Source organism: Nicotiana tomentosiformis, chromosome 4 (assembly GCF_000390325.3).
Source record: "Nicotiana tomentosiformis chromosome 4, ASM39032v3, whole genome shotgun sequence".
Taxonomy (NCBI): domain Eukaryota; kingdom Viridiplantae; phylum Streptophyta; class Magnoliopsida; order Solanales; family Solanaceae; genus Nicotiana; species Nicotiana tomentosiformis.
The window spans coordinates 135,922,376-135,941,816 of NC_090815.1; the positions used below are offsets into that span (position 1 = coordinate 135,922,376).

The following is a 19,441-nucleotide window of genomic DNA, read 5'->3' on the forward strand; positions in this document are numbered from 1 at the left end:
AGGCAGATTTACAAGTGGTAATTGAAAAATAGTCACAATTTCAAAAATAATCGAAATTTAGCCACTTTTTATATAAAGATAAATTTGAACGAAAATACTATTCAAAATTCAAAAAATATTCCAGCATAATATACTGGAGTTCAAATTTTTTACATGTAAATTCCAGTATATTATGCTGGAACTCCAGTATATTATGACGGAGTTCCAGTATAAATACACTGGAACTCCATCATAATATACAGGAGTTTCAGCATAATATACTGGTCTAACATAATATGTTGAAAGTTCATACGCATGTGCTCCAATCTCTAGTATATTATACCGGAACTTTTCGTGTTGAAGCAAAATAATGACTATTTTTCAATGACTTTGCAAACGACGGCTATTTTTCAATTAACAGTCCAAAAACTGGCTAGCCGTTCTATTTTTAACACATTTTAACCGAAGCCCAGTAACGTGGGCCGAAAACCAGTAATGTGTTTGAAAAAGGAAAAGAAGCCCAGGAACCAGTGTCTTCTTTGCGACTCGCCGGAGGTGGCTAGCTACAACCTATACTCGATAGATTTACCGGACTTATAGACTCGCCGCTCCGGCGAGTTTCTTCGCTAATTTGTTGAACCGAAAGTTTTAAGTTATTTAATAGGAAGCATTGTAAACATGCCTAAACTTCTGTAAGTACAATTCCTTAATTATTCAAAACTCATTCAATTGCTTGCTTTTTTCGGATATGTAATTTTATTATATGTTTATTTATACCAGATCGAAAGTCCGTGCGAGTTCGATAGTGCAAACACTTTTAAATGATATTCGAAATGTAAGTTAACTTTTTGCCGTAAAAGCTGATTTTTTTTATTTTTTATTTTTTGTTTATAGTTTTGCTACATTTTGTTGAATTAAATGAAGCTGAATTCTAATAGAGTTTTATTTTGTAGGGAGGGAAGGAAATCGGAGGCTTTAGCCAAGCTATGAGAACTTTCACTACTTCTAGCGGTATAAAATGATAAATCATCAACTTGTTGGTATTTGTGAATGTGAATATCCATATTTATTTGTGACACAAGATTCATGTATCTATGTAGAAATGCAAAAAGGATATGCTTATGATTAGTGTCGGAGCCACTAGAAATGTCATTCCTGGGATTTGAACCTACGACTTAAAACAATCTTTGAACCCCCTTTGTCACTTAACTAGAATTTTTCCTTCTGTCAATGGGATTGAACAGTGTAAATATACCAAAAAAAATTGTTTTTACTCTATTTGCATAGTTTTATTTTTAAACGAAGTGGATTCAATTAAACAACTTAGCTCTGCCCCTGCATACGATATATGTTTATCCTGACTGTTTTTGTGTATCAGATAAAAAAAAATGTCGGCATAGTACTTTACATTAATGAGTACAGCATTTGGTTTCTAGTATAAACACTACCTACATAACCTGAGCAGGAATCAAGTATTATTTCTTTAAAAATAGAATAAGGAATAAGATTACGTGTATTAGCAATAGTACGAAAAACTTTATTCTTGATTAGGGTGTTGCAATCTATGCATAATAGTGCTTGTATTATTATTCATTACATGACAGTTCATGAATTGTTATTCATGGATAACAATCTCCCTATTAACTTGCGTAGTAAACTATCCCTTAGTATTGTAACTTGTTTTTGCGTACAAGTGGTAGGTGTCTTACTCAAATATTAATTTGGTAAGGTCAATTGGAAATGAATGTTGAGGAGAAAAGAGTTAATCTTTTGGTCTTTTGGCTGTTTAGGGCATGTCGAGGAGCCTGTTTCAGGATTAGGGCAAAAACAAATTGTTGATGCACTTGTCTTTGGAGAGAGAAGCAGAGCTGTTAGTCTTCTCTATGAATTTAGTCTTGGAAACAACAAATTGAGCGCCAATGATTTCGCTTCTATCCTGCAAACTTGTGCAAGATTGCCTGATCCATTAGTAAGTATGCAAATAGACGTCCATTTTCCTTTCTTCTCATGTAGCATGTAATGGTTGTGCTAGAGAAAAGTTCTAAGATGAGCACATATTGCAAATTCATAGCCTCTGATAGTTTAAATGGTCAATCAACTATGCTGTATATGCTAGGTTAGATACCCAGACAAAGAATTATTGACATATCCCGTGCCAATTACCTTAAAGTCTCTTACTTCTACTAAGAACAAATAAGCACACTGAAATGTCATTTTGCAATATATTTTTGTCTCGTCTGAACAATAACTTGAATAAGTTTTGTGCTTCTTCCTTCTTCTTCTTTTCGGGCTGTAGTTTGTGATGGAGACTTGGAAGATTATGGAGGAGAAGGAAATCGACATTAGTGCCAAGTGCTATTTTCTTGCCGTTCGAGCACTCTGTAAAGGGGGTTACTTAAAGGAGGTACTAGCATCCTGGTGCTAAAAGATCTTATAGGATAACTGTTAAACTTCAACTCTCAATGGTATTTTTTCTACCTTTCCGAAGATGAATGTTTATGAATTGCCAGAATTTTAATTGGACAACTGACATCTAGGTGCTTGATGGAGGATATTATTATTTATTGCAAGGTGTAGTTGGCGTATCACATTGTCGGTTTATCTGACTTCTTCTTAATATTCTTTTGGAAGTTCACAACTTGCATTATTATTGAGAAATTATACTTGCCTTTCCCTTGCCATGTGTCATTTTATGTGTTTCCATCTGATATCTCTATCGAGACACTTATTTCAATACTTCCCTTTGTAAATTTTTTGTTTCATTAGCTCCATATTAAAGTGTTTTCTTGTTTATTTCATTCAGGCGCTCAGTTTGATGAGTATCATGGAAGAAAACCCAAATAGTTATTCTATGTTGCCTGTTTATAACAACTTCTTGGTGGCTTGTTCTGAAACACATACAGTAGATTATGCTAATGAATGTATGGGTTTGATGGAGCATCAGATGGTGGGAAAGAATGAGATAACATATGCTCAGCTTCTCAAGGTGTGTCTAGAGGTCTTTCAATAGAAATGTTACTGCCCTGTAGTTAAAGTTTAAAATCTTAATCTGTCTTCCAGTTGTCCCTCTTACTATATTCCCAATGAATCATTTCCGTTGATTTCATGCTAATTCTGGTTATAGAACTGATTCATATAAACCCCTGTTTTGATGCTTCTTTTCTGCTTATAACACCTAAAAACCATAGAACTTTGTGTAACAAAAATTTTCATATTCAGCAGTCCCCGTTAAAGAAATCTATTAAACCAATTCTGCACTTAGTCACAGGTAGGTCAACAACCATGCTGTGATATAAAACCAATTATGCATTGGTAATTAAAAGGTGGTACTTCCAGTAGGTTGCGTTCTTCTCCAACTGATTCCTGATGTCTAGCAGAAATCTAATTTGATAGCCAACTGTGAAACTTGTGATTATATGATATGCTGTATAGGAGCTTCTTATTTAGCATCGGCTGGTAACTTAAATATTCTCCAGCAATAATTATTTGGATAATATGGTTTACTTCCTGGTACATTGCCTTCACTAATTTGTATGATCTATATTCTATTAAATGTTATCTCTTGTTCTTGAGAACTGCTTCGGAGATCATTTCTTCGTTGTCTTAACAAGAAGTGAAATGAGAACTTGTGCAATCAGATTTTCCCTCGCCAGGGACAAGGCAAATAAACTATTTACCTCCTTTAATCCACTCCTCCCTCTTCATTCCTACCAAATTAGGTAGTATGCACCATTCAATTAATTATTTCTGTTTCATTTTGTTCTAAATCAGCTTTTTGAATGTTGAATATAGTTCTTAAGACAGCAGTTTAATTGTTTGTCTGAATAAATGTTGTTCTAAGCTCATTGTTTCAGCTTGCAGTTTTGCAGCAAAACCTGTCTGCTGTCCATGAAATCTGGAAGGAATGTAGTAAATATTACAGTCTCAGCGTTATTTCTCTTAGGAAGTTTATATGGTCCTTTGCAGAGCTGAGAGATCTGCAATCAGCCTACACAACCTTACAACACATGGTGAGCTTGGTTATTAGAGAAAACTCTTACATAAGTAGAACTGCTGAAGGAAGGTTTTGTGATTTAAGATTGGATATTCCAGCACCTTCCACTGGCAACCTGAGTTTCATCGATGCATCTCTCAACACAGAGGGTAGCACCAATTTTGACTTGGAAAGGCAAAGTATTGGCAGCATTGAAATAAGCACAGTAAAAAAACCATTAAGTGCATCTGTTACGAAGCTTTTAAGGTGGTCCTTCAATGATGTCATGCATGCTTGTGCAAAAGTTCAAAGCTGTGATTTGGCTGAGCAGTTAATGTTACAGGTATTACTACAATGTCCAGTTGCTATGTCTCCATTTGGTCAATGTGAGTGCAGGGATCAGTAGGATAGTCCTTAGAACCATATGGCTAGGCACATATCATCGTTGAACACAGAAATATGCCAATAACAATTGTCTCAATATCATAAGGGAATTTCCTGTCCGTTTTTCACTAAGTCATCTCTTTTGTTTAGATGCAAACTCTTGGTTTGCAACCATCAGGGAGTACATATGATGGCTTCATTAGGGCAATTGTTATCACAAGAGGCTTTAGTGATGGAGTGGAAGTGGTAAGATATACTTATTATCATAGGAATCTTCTTTAGAACTTCCCTTTCTCCAAGGATAATACTTGCTCGTGGTTTTCTCAGTTTGACATGATGCAGTTTTTCAAATTTTGCAGTTAAAGGTTATGCAAGAGAAAAATATTAAGCCTCATGATTCAACTCTTGCTGTTTTAGCAGTCATCTGCAGCAGAGAGTTACAACTCGATAGGGCAGAGGCTTTCTTGGATGAGATGGCCGAAATCCGAAGTCCTCGTCCTTATAATGCTTTCCTTGAAGCATGTGATGTCCTGGTAAGACAGTACATAATTGTTTCGGAAAGAACACAATATAATTCAAAGCAGTAGATCATCACTGGTCCCATCCTTAGATGAGTACAGTCGGAACTGGTGAGGTTTTTGACTCTCAGTTAAGTAGGTTCGTGGATAGTTCAATAAGACCAATCAGCTTTCTTTTTCTTGCTAGTCAAAACTATCCCTCTGAGCATATTCTTGCTTCTTCACATCTTGATATCACCGCCATATCTTTTGTTTTCTCGGGATTTATAAGGAATATGAGATTTTTGAGCTAGCTTTCAGCAAAAGCGTTTTGTATGTCAAGCTAAAATGTTGCCACTATAACTACCCTCTAACTTAAATGTCTTAGAATTTCAAATATGGATAACGCCCCCTCTTGTTGTACCTAAAGACTAGATATATTGCTTTAGGGTCTTCTAAATTCTGCCATATCCAGCATCACTTTGTTTTTTCAGCATCTTTTCGATAGAATTGCACATCTCTCTTGTCAATTGTATTAGACTGAGATGTCCAGTTTGTGATTCTTTTACAAATTAATATTGTAGGATCAACCTGAACGAGCAGTTCAGATATTGGCTAAGATGAAAAAGTTGAATCTCCAGCCAAATATCAGGACATATGAATTGCTATTCTCACTGTTTGGTAATGTGAATGCACCTTATGAAGAGGGCAACATGCTGTCACAGGTGGATGTTTCTAAAAGGATAAATGCTATAGAAATGGATATGATGAAAAACGGCCTTCAGCACAGTCATCTGTCATTGAAGAATGTGGTAAATGATACTTTTCCTCAACTAAAACAAATTTAGGTTTTGATCTATTTGACTACTGTTTTACTTCCTAAGCTAAGTAGAGATGATCTGAATGAGTAAATCTGCTATGATTTGGGTCACTGAATTTTAAATATTGAAGATGTAATAGTTTGTTTAATCTAATGTCTACTATGCTAATAGTTTATTTATATTTTTATGTGCATTTTCATAATAGTGTTTCTCTACTAAATCTTTTGTTAGATAATCATTACAACATTTCATATAATTGTCAAATATTGTACAGGAATGTGTTTAAATCTTTTTTTAATGAAGTAAGGGGTATTCATTAAAAGCATCCAGTGGATGCAAGCAAAAGATTACAAGAAAGAGATATAGTGTCTGCTCATATACACAAAAAACTCTCTTTTATTTTTTGATGGGGTAAGCCTCACCCTCCTCCAAATCCATCTACCTAGGAGACCAGCAGTGTTTTGTCACCACCCCTCTCCCTTAGTGACTGGAGCCCTGACCTCATGGTTGCGATGGAAGGCCCTTACCACTAGGCTATCTCACCATTTAAATATTAGTTTATTGTATATAGAAGCATGTAATATAACATCTAATGAGTTCACCATTTTCAGATTAAATAATCGGCCAGCGTCTTCTCACTTGAGGTTTGTAAAGTATCTTAAGTGCCACACAATCCTTAAAGTGATTTTAGTGCTGAATTGAGTTATGAAACAGCTCCATACGTTGCAGCTTTTGTTTATGCTTCTACTGCAGATGCTCCATTGTTTTGTGCCCTAATACTAAAAAGACTTAAGTTCCAGTATTATAATGACTGCATGCTTTAGTGCAATATCCATGGATTTTACTCTTCTTTATTTTCCAGTTGAAAGCGCTTGGAACAGAAGGGATGATAAAGGAGCTGATTCAATATTTACATGCTGCGGAGAATCGGTTCTCTCGTTACGACACTTATATGATCACACCTGTCTATAATACAGTTTTGCATTCCCTTGTTGAGGCTAAAGAGGTAATCAACCTAGGATTTCTACTATATAAGCATCTGTCTCATAGTTATATCAGTTACACTGTCTGCTGACTGAGTCTATTTTTTTTCTTTTCAGAGTCAAATGGCAACACAGATATTCAAATCTATGGTGTCTTCTGGAGTTCCACCTGATGCTGCAACATATAACATCATGATTGATTGCTGTAGCATTATTGGATGTTTCAGATCTGCACTTGCCCTGATCTCTATGATGTTACGCAATGGTTTCAATCCTCAAGCAGTGACTTTAACTGGTCTGTTAAAGGTATTTGTTTAGTCTTGTTTAGCTATTCTCACTAATCTGCGGAAGCTGGATCATTAGAAAAATAAAAATAAAAATAAAAAGTAAACTTGCACAAACTTGGCCTAAGCACCTAGCCTTCTTTATTTGGTGAAAAGGACTTTTTATGAAGTGGGCAGTATGTGCTTTCTAGCACTTATCCCGCTAACCTTTTGACTATTTAGAAACTTTGCCAAGAAAATCAATCAAATGATTCACTAAACCTCGTAAACCCAAGTCCACCATAACTAAGTTGTTTGTTTTCTAAAACGCTGCAACAGTTTGGGTTTGTCTGATACTTTATTGAGCTGGAAGGGGCTTTCTTTAAACGAATATATTGGCCATTGGTTGGGACAAAATGCCTTGCCACAACCATCACTTATCTGCCTAAGTGCTACACTAGATCTTAGCTTATGGTGAATAAAAAGCGTTCCCTTTCTTTGGGCGAATGTACTACAAGAATAGATAGCTAATGAAGCATGGTTATTGTTCACCAGCTTATTTTTCCCCTCTATGACTATTTAGATATGCAAATGGTGCCCACTGATGTTCCATCTGAGACCTGAGTTGTTTCTGCTGTCAGATATTGTTGAGATCTGAGGACTTTGATGGTTCATTAAAATTGTTGAATCAAGGAATTTCAGAAGGGATCCAGCTTGATGTACTTTTATATAACACCATTCTTCAAGTGGCATCTGAGAAGGTAATTAACTAAAATATCAACCTTCAAGGTATTGTATTGTTATTAATAAAATCCTTGCCTTTTAGTAGAGCCAATATTTATTTATTTTTGATAATTGTAAATTAGAAGCCAAATCTATTGTATGTATAGAATAACATGAAATTGTTGCACAGAAAAAGGTTTTATTTGAATTTCTTTTCTGGTATTTGGTGGAACCCTGGTACCTCATCTTGAAATTGTAGGAAGGAAGCTTCACAATCAATCTTTTTGCTGTTTCAATTATTATTGTCTTGGGCTACCATAAGACAGTAACTGAATTCAAGGCAATTCTACTTCTATTGCAACAACTAGAAGTTCCACCTCGGTCAAATGGGATATCATTTTTCCTTTCCGGTATTTCCTTAAAGCTTGAAAAAAACCCAAATATAGAGGTAGTGTTTTCTCAGCTTAGATTTCTTCCAGAAGAGCGCTGGACACATTTTTAGAAATGTTAATCATAGATGGCAGTGGAGAGGAGGATTCTGGGGGAGTTAGGATGCTAGAGAACAAGAGGAGGGGGGAGAGGAGAAAGAAGAAAATACTTGCTCGACGGTTGGGGGGAGTGGAGAGGACTGTTAGTTTAGCGAGAAATTGAATGAACCCATCCACTTGTTAAGTTGAATGAAAAGTCCAGCTGCATTTTACCTTTTACTGCTTGAAGAAAATATGTACGCTTTCTAACTAGGTCATGAAACTGTTTTTTTTTTTCAGGGAAGAATAGATGTCATCGAGCTCATTGCGGAACAGATGCATGTCCATGGGGTTCTGCCAGATCCATCAACTTGCAGTCATGTTTTCGCTGCATACGTAGACCATGGATTCTACAATACTGCCATGGAAGCATTGCAAGTTTTGAGTGTGCGAATGATTGCTGGGTGTGACAACATTACGGATGAAAAGCAAAGTGAACTCGAAAGTCTAATTCTTGGTGAGGACTTGGAAGATGAGTCCCAGATTCTTGAGCCTTTCAAAGACTCAAAGGAATATCTTACTGTTGCCTTACTACAATTAAGATGGTGTGCCATACTTGGATATCCAGTATCGTGGTCACCTAGTGAAAGTCAATGGGCCAGGAGACTTTCAAATAATCCTGCTTCATGAGTGCTTCTCTATGAAGGTTTCATGGTTGGACTACGTTGGTTGACTCTTCTAATCTGGCAAATCGCCTGGTATGATGGCGCTCGGTTCTGATACTGCAAACTCTTGATATTTGAAGGATCGGAATGGGTTAATGAGGATATGGTTATCATTTAAATCCAGGCGTGTCATAGGTAGTCGGAGTCAGAATCTTCCATAGTATGAAATCCTGGCAATTTTGTGTGCTATGCCTTGCTGATTGTACAGCAGTAGCAGCTAAAGGTTTCAGCAGAACAAATTAGGAAAAAAAATTATGATCACGAAATAATCTAGTTTGGTAGGATTCTTTTGACTGATCCTTCATTTTGTTGCACCAACAGGGATGTACATTAGTGTTGAAAAGAGCCTTTGACATGTGTAAGCCGTTATTTTCTTATACTTCCAATGAAAGTGTGCATGGTGTCTGAGGACTTGAACATGACTCAGTTGCTTCATTTACGTTCTTCTACTCTTCTCAAGCCATAAACGCCGTAACACTTACTAGGGGAGATTTATATTTGAAAATTCATATTACCAGCAAAACCGTGCGACCATCACATTATATGTACAAAATGTCAAATTTAGCGATTTTTCTTTTTTCCTTTTTTTGCAATTTATAATGAATTGTCGTGGAGACCAATAAAATACATCATCTTAGTATCTTACCAAACAAATGACAGTCCATCGCACTCCCTGTTATTTGTTGCAAATTACTTATGCTTTAGGAAACCAAGAAGGCATTAACTATCCTTTATAATCATAATTTGCAAATTTAGTCAAGTACCCTTTATATTTAATACTATTAAATGGTTTTCTTAATATCAAACTTTAAAAGGAGATAAAATAAAACGGTAGTAATATTATTAGTAATTCCTCAAAGATCAAGTCGTTAGATCAGATATCAGAACGCTAGTCCTTCTGGAATACATGCTGTCATTCCCATCAACGGAGAGGTACAATTTAATAATGCTCTCAATCTGAGAATAACAAGGGGAGTGGGGTAGCGAGGTGAATGAAGAAAATGCCACTAAAACCAATTTTGGCTATCGTCCTCCCAGATAGTCGAACAAGCTCGTTAACCTTTTACTATTGACCCCTCTCCACCAACAAAAGCTCATCAACTTTTTATGCTTGCTATAATAGACACTTTTTATGTGTCTAAATATTTTCACCGGGAGGCAGCTCAGCGAGCTTTGGAGGAGTACCTAGTACCCGTTCCATGTCAAAGCGGACTTCAATATTCCGTATACTATAACCAACCACCATGAGCCAATATAGCAGTTTGGCAAGTTCTGGGGCACCTGTCTCTGTTACACTAGTCTGCATTCCATATAAAAGGAAAGTGATAAGCATACCAACAAATATCTTGTTCATACATTCCAATACTTGCTGCATATCTTACAGAACACAAAAGTATACATAGTTTGTGTAGGCTTTGCTTTTGCTATTTTAAATAAACTTGTCTTATTTTACAAACTTTTGAAGAGAACATCTTTTTTTTTTTGGGTAACAATGTAAATATTACCATTAACAACAAACTCCAATACACCTAAAGAGCACCTAAATCCCATAGCCATCTTCCATGAAGGGTACTATGTGATGTAGGCCTCCAACATAGCTAACTATACAAAGAGAACATCTTTGTTAATAAGGTTTTGACACTTCTTTGTAGGATCCCAGGAATATTAATCTCAATAGTTGATAGCTAGCCTGTTTTAGCCAAAATGGGCACAAGGAGAGGAGAGTTTTGAACACATCTCCATAATAAAAGATCTAAGGATATATTAAGTTAATCCATATTGATTAAATGATATTTAAACATCTTCGATATGTAAGAATCTTTGCAGAAATGAATCAAGACAATGACCGCTGTAACTAATATTTCTCTTATAAGCAACAGCTGCACTATGAAAATGTTATACCTTCATTTGACTAGGATCTGAAACAGCTAAGAGACGCTTAATGAATGAATTCATGGCGAGCACGACATCTTCTCCGGCCGTACTGGTTAGCTCCTGCAATATGTCATTACATAAAAAAATCAATACAAATTTACCTCCTCCGTTTAGAATTACACAATTACATAAATACATAAATAAAAGCTCAATCGTAAGGTTGTATCTAGCCTGCCCATGGACTCAGCAGCAGTTCAAGGTCGGTGAAATAGATATTACTCGTCCATAGTGGTTAAGCAAAATCAGAAAAACCAATATAAAGCAAACAGTTTTTAAGCAATAACTGCCTACACCAAAAAATCCCAGAATGTTCAAATATCCTCCCCACCTGCACTAAAACATCGAATGGCAAATACCCTCACCAAATTCAAGCAGCAAGCTGTCTGACCTTGATATTTTGGGGCTCAAGAGTCTTCAGATATTCCAACAGCTCGTTATAACCGCTACCAGATTTCCTTTCCATTTGACGATTCAATTCTTCTACTTCTGCTTCAAGTAACTCAATATACTTCAAAGCGTCTATTTTCTCAGGGCCTGTTACATTATTCCACCTTATGACTTCTCCAGTCACCTTTTTCTGGGTACCTGATGCATAATCTGGTGAATCCTGAACAGTAAAAAGAGTGCTAAGTTACTCATCAGAAATATTGGCTTTGGCAACCAAATTCAAGCAACAGTTCTAGCAGATGACAGACATGTACTTCACACTTCACAGATCCAGCAAAGGACACGTATTTTCAGATGGACCAGAAGACAAAAAGACAGGCAAGAAAAAGAGCAAATTTTCATTTTTTAAAAAACAAAAGAAAAGAAAGGTATTTGAGCAGTGGATACTTGAGACAACATGATAGAAATTGTTAAAAAGTCATAAACGTAAAATCACCGGTAATGCAAGAATAGTTTTATTGAAGACTTCTAGTTGACAATATGATATAACAATTCCGAGAAATTCTAACTTCGACTGCATTCATTTTAACTTAGATTGTGAAACACACTAGACAAACAGCAACCACTCTCAGAAGGACTCAAAGGTTTAATTTAGAAAAGTGGAACAAAGATTGTAACACTCTACCTTCCATAAGCAGAACCAAAAAAAAAAAACAGAGAGAGAGAGAGAGGGAGGGGGGGGGGGGGGGGGATACAAGAAATAAAGGGAAACATAAACACCGGGACAAACTGAAAGCTTCTCTATGAATAAGTTAAAAAGCTACTAAAATCTTTTCCTTGTTATTCAGTCAACATTTTATTGTGACATCGTGATCTTTAAACAAAATCATATGTTCTTTTCCGGTCAAAGTTTTCTGGAGAACAAAGAGAGACAAACCAGAAATAGTTTTACGAACAGATTAATATCATTTACCCTTCCATCTCTTGTATTAAAAACAGCAAGTTGACTACCCTGCTAACTTGGAAGATGTGCACCTACCTAAGATAAGAGAATGGATGCTCACTTCCCATCAGCCTTACGTTGAGGAATATTTTTAAATTTTCATTTGCCCGTTTTAATCCGTTTACTATTTAGTGTTAAATGTCTTTTATCCCATGAGTGATGCTAAGAGACTTCAACCTGAGAGAAGACATGAATAACTCCAAAACAACCAAGATAATGTTGAAGTAAATAATCCAAATTGAAACTGATGCATTATTTGGCAGTAAAGAGTAGTAATTAATATAGTTCCAGAAAATGGCAACAAAATCAACACACCAAAAAGTACTTACCTTTTCCTCCTGTGCTTCAGGAAGGGCAGCCTGTTCCAGGCTTTGTTGCAATTCTAGTCGAAATTGAGCATTCCTAAACATATATCCAGTCATCAACACACTATACATAAGCTGAGCAAGATTTTCGGCGACCTACATATAAATCAACATCGCCCAAAATTAGCATCGGCCCCAGAGATGACATGTACGTCCATAATCAAAGCACGTCTCATCTCAGATATTACGGCTAGCAAAGCCTTGAAATCATAGCCACTTACCGTGGTTACAGTAATGGCGAAAAATTGTGGAGGTAAAGTTCCAATCATATTTGTCACAGTTTGGCGCATCGCATCAACTACCTAGCACATATAAGAATTATCAAAACATGTCACGTTAGTACCTTGAACTTCAAGCAAGTTTCAGTTACATTAGCTCTTTCACTTATGTTTACTTCACTACATCATCAAACCTAACAGCTTTACCTGAATAAAAAATAGTTGGATTCATCTATACGAGTCCTCTACATCTATTCCGCTCTATTTGGGCCAATTAGGCCTGCTATATACAGTGAAAATGCACAAGAAAAAAATTTAAAAAGGAAAAATTCTTCAAAGTATAAAACTTTATTGCTAATACCTGTTGTGGGGCCCTTTTGACAAACAACTCCATGAATTCTGGTTGTACATTTTGTACATACTCCAATAGAATTTCTCTTCTGCTCTTTTGCTGCAATAAACATTATTAAATTTAATATCTTTCAACCTGCTTTGCCTGCATTTTTGTTAGAATATCGGGCAAACTAACATTTTCAACTTAAAAAAAAAATACTACACTAATTCCAAATAAAATATTAAAATACAAAAACTGAAAATTTGAGTACCATAGAGCCGTTGGGAGGTTTGGAATCGTTTTTACTGTCATTTTCGTTGTTATTTGGAGATGAATCGAAGGATTGAGCTCTCAAAGTAAATCTTTGTTTGCGAAACGTTTTCTTCTTCTGGAAGCTAATTAAAGAACAAAGCCGTCGACTATCGACTGACGAAGAACCGTAAGACTGCAACAGAAATATTGGTTTCAACGTCAACGACGACATTTTAGAATGATTAAGTGATTTTTTTTGTTTGTTTTCCTTAGCTAAAACCCTATTATCTCCATTGATGATAACAACATGAAAAGCTTATGGGAAGAGGAATGAGTCAAGCGTCACTCTGAGTGAGTCAGTGATGATTATGGGCTTTCGGGTCCTCCGGTGGGCTTCTTGATTATATGTTTTATTGGGCTCACTTTTCAGCGCAAGGGATCTTTACACAAATAGCAGGCTGAATTCACTTTGATATTCAAATCAAAGAAATGTGAGACTTTAAAATACAATATACAAAATCTCTTTTTAAATTTATTTTATATTATGTGTCTTTAGATATTAAAAGTACTACTTTTTTCTTTAAAAACAAGTATCTTTTGGAGATTTGAGGCGTTGTTTCAAGGGAAAAAAATTGAGTAGCAGCATAAGCAATTTTTGTATTTCTTTTTTTTTGGTAACTAACTAATTTTATATTACCACTTGGAACTATGTACAGCTTTGTCAACTAGAAAATGAAGGTGTGCAGTTTAGACATTGGTCCTAAACTTACACCCCCAAAATAACCTCTATTTACATCGCAAATATACAGCTATGGATATAAATTTAACATTTCCATATATTTGCTAAGCCTTCCCTTCTTTGCGTCTTGAATATCCTCGCGTTCCTTTCCTGCCAAATATGGTAAACTCCATCACCCATCACCATTTTGTATACTTCTTGATGTGCCTTCTTTCCAGTAGCATATATGATTGCCCATAGCACCTCTATTTGCCAGGCTCTTGCACCCCTTCTTATGTCTTACCATTGCAGCAATTTATTCCAGACTTCCTTCGCATAATCGCATTGAAACAACATGTGATCAATGTCCTCATTTTCTCTCAAACATAGAGGGCATATCATATCCTCTAAATTTTCCCAACATGCAATCCTATCCTTCGTTTGAAGTCGTCTATGTAGTGCCAGAAAGAGTATGAACAACCACTTTGGCATTTCAGCATTGTTGCATAGTATTCTTCTCCATGGCATTTTTGGATAATCACCTCTAATAAGCCCATAGATCTTTTTGATTGAATAAATGCTCATCGTAGCAACTGTATCTTCTGTTATGCCTGCTAGCTCAAACATCAGCTTTGCTTTAAAGATTTTTTGCACCATCCAAGAGGCCTGTGCTGGTTTGATGTCCCATATTGCACCTCCCTTTGTATAGTAGGTATGGATCCATTTAACCCACAAGTTATCTTTTTTCCTACACACATTCCATAGTAATTTGCCAATAGCAACATGATTCCAGGAGTAGACATCCAGTATATTAAGGCCCCCAGCAACTCTTGGTTGACATAGTCTTTCCCATGCTATAAGTGCTTTCTTTGAAGTATCACTCCCTCCAGTCCACAAAAAAGTTTTGCAAGTAGTCTCCACCAGTTGGATCACCTTCTTTGGTAGCACAAATACCTGTGACCATAACACTTATATAGAAAACAAGACAGACTTTACCAGATGTAATATACCAACATATGACAAGTATCTTGTAGTATAGGATTTAATTTTAGCCAACATCTTGTCAAGGAGAGATTTACACTGGATAGTAGATAGTCTTTTAATGCTGAGTGGGATTCCCAGGTATCTAAAAGGCATTTCACCCTTTGTAAATTCCAGTGTTTGCGGGATATCTTGTTGAATCTCAGGTTTGATATCCCCAAAATATACTGAGCTCTTGTCCACATTTGCCATCAACCCATACACTTGTGAGAAGTGTTGAAAACACTAGAAGAGCAGTTGCACTTTATTTACAAAATAGGAGCAAATCATCAGCAAACCCAAGTTGAATGATCTGCAATTTCCTGCACCCTGAATGAAACTTAAAACTAGGCACTGCATTAAGTCTTTTTAGGGATTGATTAAGGTATTCCATGACAAGAACAAATAGAAAAGGGGATAAGGGGTCACCTTGTCGTAGTCCCTTCTTTGCTTGAAAAGGTGTCACGGATTACCATTAAGAATGATAGAGTAGGAGACAGTCTGCACACATCTCATGATCCATTTGACAAAGCGTGTTGGGAATTGTAAATAGTTAAGAATTTGTTCTATATATTGCCACTCAACAGAGTCGTAAGCTTTCCTCATGTCAATCTTCAACATACATCTAGGTGTAATTCCTTTCCTCACATATCCCTTCACAAGCTCATGGTTTAGTGTGATATTGTTAGTAATCAACCTTCCAGGAACAAAGGCAGATTAGTTTTGATCCACTAAACTATCCATCACACCTTATATTCTTCTAGTCAGGACTTTGGATATGAGTTTGTATAACATGGTACAACAAGATACTGGCCTGAATTCTGAAATTTTGGATGGGTTCAGTACCTTAGGAATGAGTGTGATTGTGGTGCAATTTATCGCCTTATATAATTCACCATCTTCGAAGAACTGAAGTACTGCATTTGTCACATTTTTCCTTATTATGGGCCATGCTCTTTTGAAGAAAAGAGCATTAAAACCATCACAGCCCGGTGCTCTCTGATCATCAATGCTCATCAGTGCTCGGTAAACTTCTTCCTTAGTAATTGGATCTATCAACCTTAGTTGTTGCCTTCTATTTAGGCAATTACCTCTTCTCATGACGGTAGGATCAATGACATGCAATTGATCAACAACATTTCCAAGCAATTCTTTGTAGAAGCTTGTGACCTCTTCCTCAATTTCCTCAGGTTGCTGTAGTTTTTCCCCATTTGCATTGATTAGTGATCTGATTTTATTTTGAGTTTGTCTGTTCTTTAGATTAGCATAGAAATAAGCAGTATTTGCATCTCCCAGTTGTAGCCATTTTGTTCTAGACTTTTGTTTCATTGTACTCTCTTACACAAAGCTTCACTTTTCCAGTTCCTTTTGCAACTCCTTTTCAGCAGTGAATAGTTCGACAGGGTGGTTGTGGTTAATCATCATAGCTTGCGTATCATCTAGCTTTTGTCTATATAGTTGCATCCTCTCCTCTACATTATTGTATTCCTTCTGATTCAGTTGCTTTAGACCAACTTTTACCTCATTCAACTTACTCCAGACTGCCTCCATGCATTGATATTTCATAGGGATATCCCATATTTTTTTTACAATGTTCAAGAAATCTTTATGATCAGCCAAACAGTTCAAGAATCTAAAAGGACTAGGCCCATTTTCCCAACATTCTCAAAGTATATGCTCAGTGGTGTATGGTCTGAGCATCCAGGGTTCATTACTACAACTTCAGTCTGAGTTATTGTAAGGAGCCATTCAGCATTAACAAGTGCTCTGTCTATTCTGCTATAGATCTTCCCATTAGACCAGGTAAACTTCCTGCCAACAGCTCGTAATTCTATCATGCTAGACTCTGTTATGTAAGTATTAAAGTCCCTCACCTCATTTTCATGTACGGGATTCCCAAACTGCCTATCATTTATCTATGTTATTGCATTGTAATCACCAATAGCTAGTCATGACCCCTGCATTGTAGCACTCATACTCCTCAGTTTATTCCACAATGATTTCCTAGTCTCAATAGTGTGAAACCCATATATAACTGATAAGGTAAATTTCACTTTCAAATGAGGGATCCATATTATGCCATGAATGGCTTGTGCACTCATGGCAATTTCATCAAACTCCAATATGTTTGGGTCCCAGATCACCTAAATTCTACCTTTGTCACTGTGGGAATAGTTAACACACCATTTCCAATTATTTGTTATCTTCATGATTGTCCTATTAGCATTCTGTTCTTTAACTCTATTTTCTAGTATGTCAATTAAGCCAACATTATTATTCTGTATGAACTTCTTTACTTCCTTCTACTTATATACTTTATTTATGCCTCTTACATTCTAGGTTATGACCTTCATTTGGTTATACGTAGTATTTTTACACCACCTGTGCCACCTAGGTAGCTGTATTGCCCCTTTTCCACACCTTTATTCCCCCCAGCCTCTCCTTCTGCTGCATTACTTAAAGGGCTGAAAACATTTATCACATTGATCCCTCCCTGAATCATTTGCTTTGGTTAGATTCCCTTTAGTTCCTGATCTTCCTTTGACAGTTTTCCAAGTCTCCTTCCTTTGACTATTAGTGGCTAATCCAAGTTCTTGGGATTTTTGTTGTTGCTGTGTGTTTTGCATTTCCCCCCCAAGTTCTTGTAGCTCAGAACCAATCTGTTGTTGATCCTCTCTTCTCTTCCATTACATCATAGTTTTCACTTGCTTCTGCTTGATCATTGGCATAGGTTTTGGCTGTTTCTCCTCATTTCGACAGGTATGACCCACTTGAAGGCACTTATAACAGTATTCAGGAACCCAGTCATACTCAATATGTTGTTCAAAAATCTTCCTTGTTAGGTCTATGACTTTAATTGAGTGGGGTAGAGGCTTTGTAACATCCATTTCTACTAACAATCCAGCATATGAGATCCTCTCAATTTTTGTCGTACATTCATCAGCATATAGAGGAATACCCAGCCCACTTCCTATCCTACTGAGAGAGTCCATGCTCCAACAGTTTAGTGGTAGGTTTGACAGTTGCACCCACATGGGAATTGTTTGAAGCACTTCAGTATCAAAATCAAAGCTAAGCGACTGGGCTTTAACAATGTTAGGTTTGCTACGTATAGTGTATGGCCCTGAGTACAGTACAACATCGCTATCTTCCAAACATTTGAATTTCACTACAAAATAGCCATCGTTGTGAAAGTAAATTTTGGGCTTAGCCGCAAAATTTCAATTTGCTGCAATGAATCTATCTAAAGCCCCAATTGATGGAGATTCACCCACAACATACAGAATGATTGCATGCTTCCACTTAGCGACTCCATATCAATTTCTTCACTATCTAACTCTACAATTGTTTCCCCTTCCTTTAGAGTAGGAGCAACTTATTTGAGATTCATACCTTTTGCCGCCAGATTATTGCCCGCAAATAAATTTACCCATTCTTTTTTATTCTTCTGCTGGTCCATATCCAATTGCTTGTGAATTTGGGCCTCTTGCATGGTGATTGGCTTGCTTACTCCAATTTGATCAGCTACTTTCAACGGAGCCTCTAATTCAGCACTAGCTACTGGACCTTCCTCAATAGGCGTTGGTAGCTTCTCCTTAACTTGATTGAGATTTGGAGTTTGGCTCATTCCACCAATTGGCGTTGTTTGAGTTGAAACTGCTCCTTTCAATGTCGGCCAGACCTCAATTCCCTGTGGGCATTGTTCCATTGAAATCGCAGGGCTAGGGCACCCATCGTTTTCCTTCATAACTTCCTTCCCATTCCTATTAGTTATGCTTAGTATCTCATTGACTGGTTTCATGATCGGACCTACCCTCTTAGGTCTTCCTCGACCTCCCATGCCGGCGAGACACACGTTAGTTCACCGTCAGTGCGCTGAGACGAGCGTTTTTAGAGAGAGAAAATTTTAGAATTTTTGTATTTCTTTCATCTTTAAATTGAGAAACTTATAAGGTGAAATAATTTAAATATTAATTTTTCATAAAATTATACCTGAGAAGTGCCAAATAAAAAGTAAATACGCTGGGGTAAAATAATTAAAAATTAGAGAGTTAGAGCACTAGAAAATAAAAATGAAACATATAAAGAAAATGAGAAAAATTTGAACTAGAGAAATAATGATTTATTTTGCAAAAACACATATTGCGATGCTGCTGCGAGTAACAACTTATTTAGATGGTTCTCACTCACTGTATTGTATTGTATTGTATTGTAATTTTAAATACATGTTCGTTTTAACACTTGTTTAAGCTTTATTAAATTTGTTGTTATGTAACAAATTTAAAGTAATTTTTTTATGTAAGGATCAATTTGTCCCATTATACATTTCATAATCATTGTTAGACGATTTGCTACCACAATGGGCAACTATGGCCGGGAAACTCTCACTAATG

The 19,441-nt window shown here is 36.4% G+C and overlaps 2 protein-coding genes across 4 annotated transcripts; one reads left to right on the forward strand and one right to left on the reverse strand.

The window, feature by feature from the left end:
* Positions 1–454: 454 nt before the first annotated feature.
* LOC104111746 (pentatricopeptide repeat-containing protein At1g76280) lies at positions 455–9,237 on the forward strand. Of its 3 annotated transcripts, none has more exons than XR_001972379.3 (14): positions 455–671; positions 760–814; positions 933–990; positions 1,770–1,948; positions 2,276–2,383; positions 2,783–2,965; positions 3,834–4,295; positions 4,487–4,582; positions 4,696–4,869; positions 5,418–5,645; positions 6,517–6,660; positions 6,755–6,943; positions 7,484–7,661; positions 8,391–8,595. XR_001972379.3 is itself a non-coding variant. In XM_009621506.4 (14 exons), the coding sequence occupies exons 1-14, from the start codon at positions 658–660 to the stop codon at positions 8,778–8,780; spliced, it is 2,400 nt and encodes a 799-aa protein (XP_009619801.1). In that variant the 5' UTR covers positions 456–657; the 3' UTR covers positions 8,781–9,237. The 3 variants fall into 3 exon arrangements, 2 of the variants coding, with proteins under 2 accessions (XP_033516037.1, XP_009619801.1); XM_009621506.4 differs by having other exon boundaries at positions 456–671; positions 7,542–7,661; positions 8,391–9,237; XM_033660146.2 differs by lacking the exon at positions 2,276–2,383 and having other exon boundaries at positions 7,542–7,661; positions 8,391–9,237.
* Positions 9,238–9,634: 397 nt separating this feature from the next.
* LOC104111747 (uncharacterized) lies at positions 9,635–13,678 on the reverse strand. Its single transcript, XM_009621508.4, has 7 exons — positions 13,329–13,678; positions 13,085–13,174; positions 12,727–12,807; positions 12,470–12,601; positions 11,139–11,357; positions 10,718–10,810; positions 9,635–10,115 (listed from the first exon to the last, which is right to left on the reverse strand). The coding sequence occupies exons 1-7, from the start codon at positions 13,539–13,541 to the stop codon at positions 9,954–9,956; spliced, it is 990 nt and encodes a 329-aa protein (XP_009619803.1). The 5' UTR covers positions 13,542–13,678; the 3' UTR covers positions 9,635–9,953.
* Between the last annotated feature and the right edge of the window lie 5,763 nt (positions 13,679–19,441).

Excerpts from the sequence above, each read along its gene's own strand:
- LOC104111747 (XM_009621508.4), bottom strand. The coding sequence starts at position 13,541 with ATGTCGTCGTTGACGTTGAAACCAATATTTCTGTTGCAGTCTTACGGT. Across the intron at positions 13,175-13,328 it reads AACCTCCCAACGGCTCTATG|CAAAAGAGCAGAAGAGAAAT; the intron begins GTACTCAAATTT and ends TGTTTATTGCAG. Across the intron at positions 11,358-12,469 it reads CTGAAGCACAGGAGGAAAAG|GATTCACCAGATTATGCATC; the intron begins GTAAGTACTTTT and ends TTTACTGTTCAG.
- LOC104111746 (XM_009621506.4), top strand. Across the intron at positions 815-932 it reads TTTTAAATGATATTCGAAAT|GGAGGGAAGGAAATCGGAGG; the intron begins GTAAGTTAACTT and ends TTTATTTTGTAG. Across the intron at positions 1,949-2,275 it reads CAAGATTGCCTGATCCATTA|TTTGTGATGGAGACTTGGAA; the intron begins GTAAGTATGCAA and ends TTCGGGCTGTAG.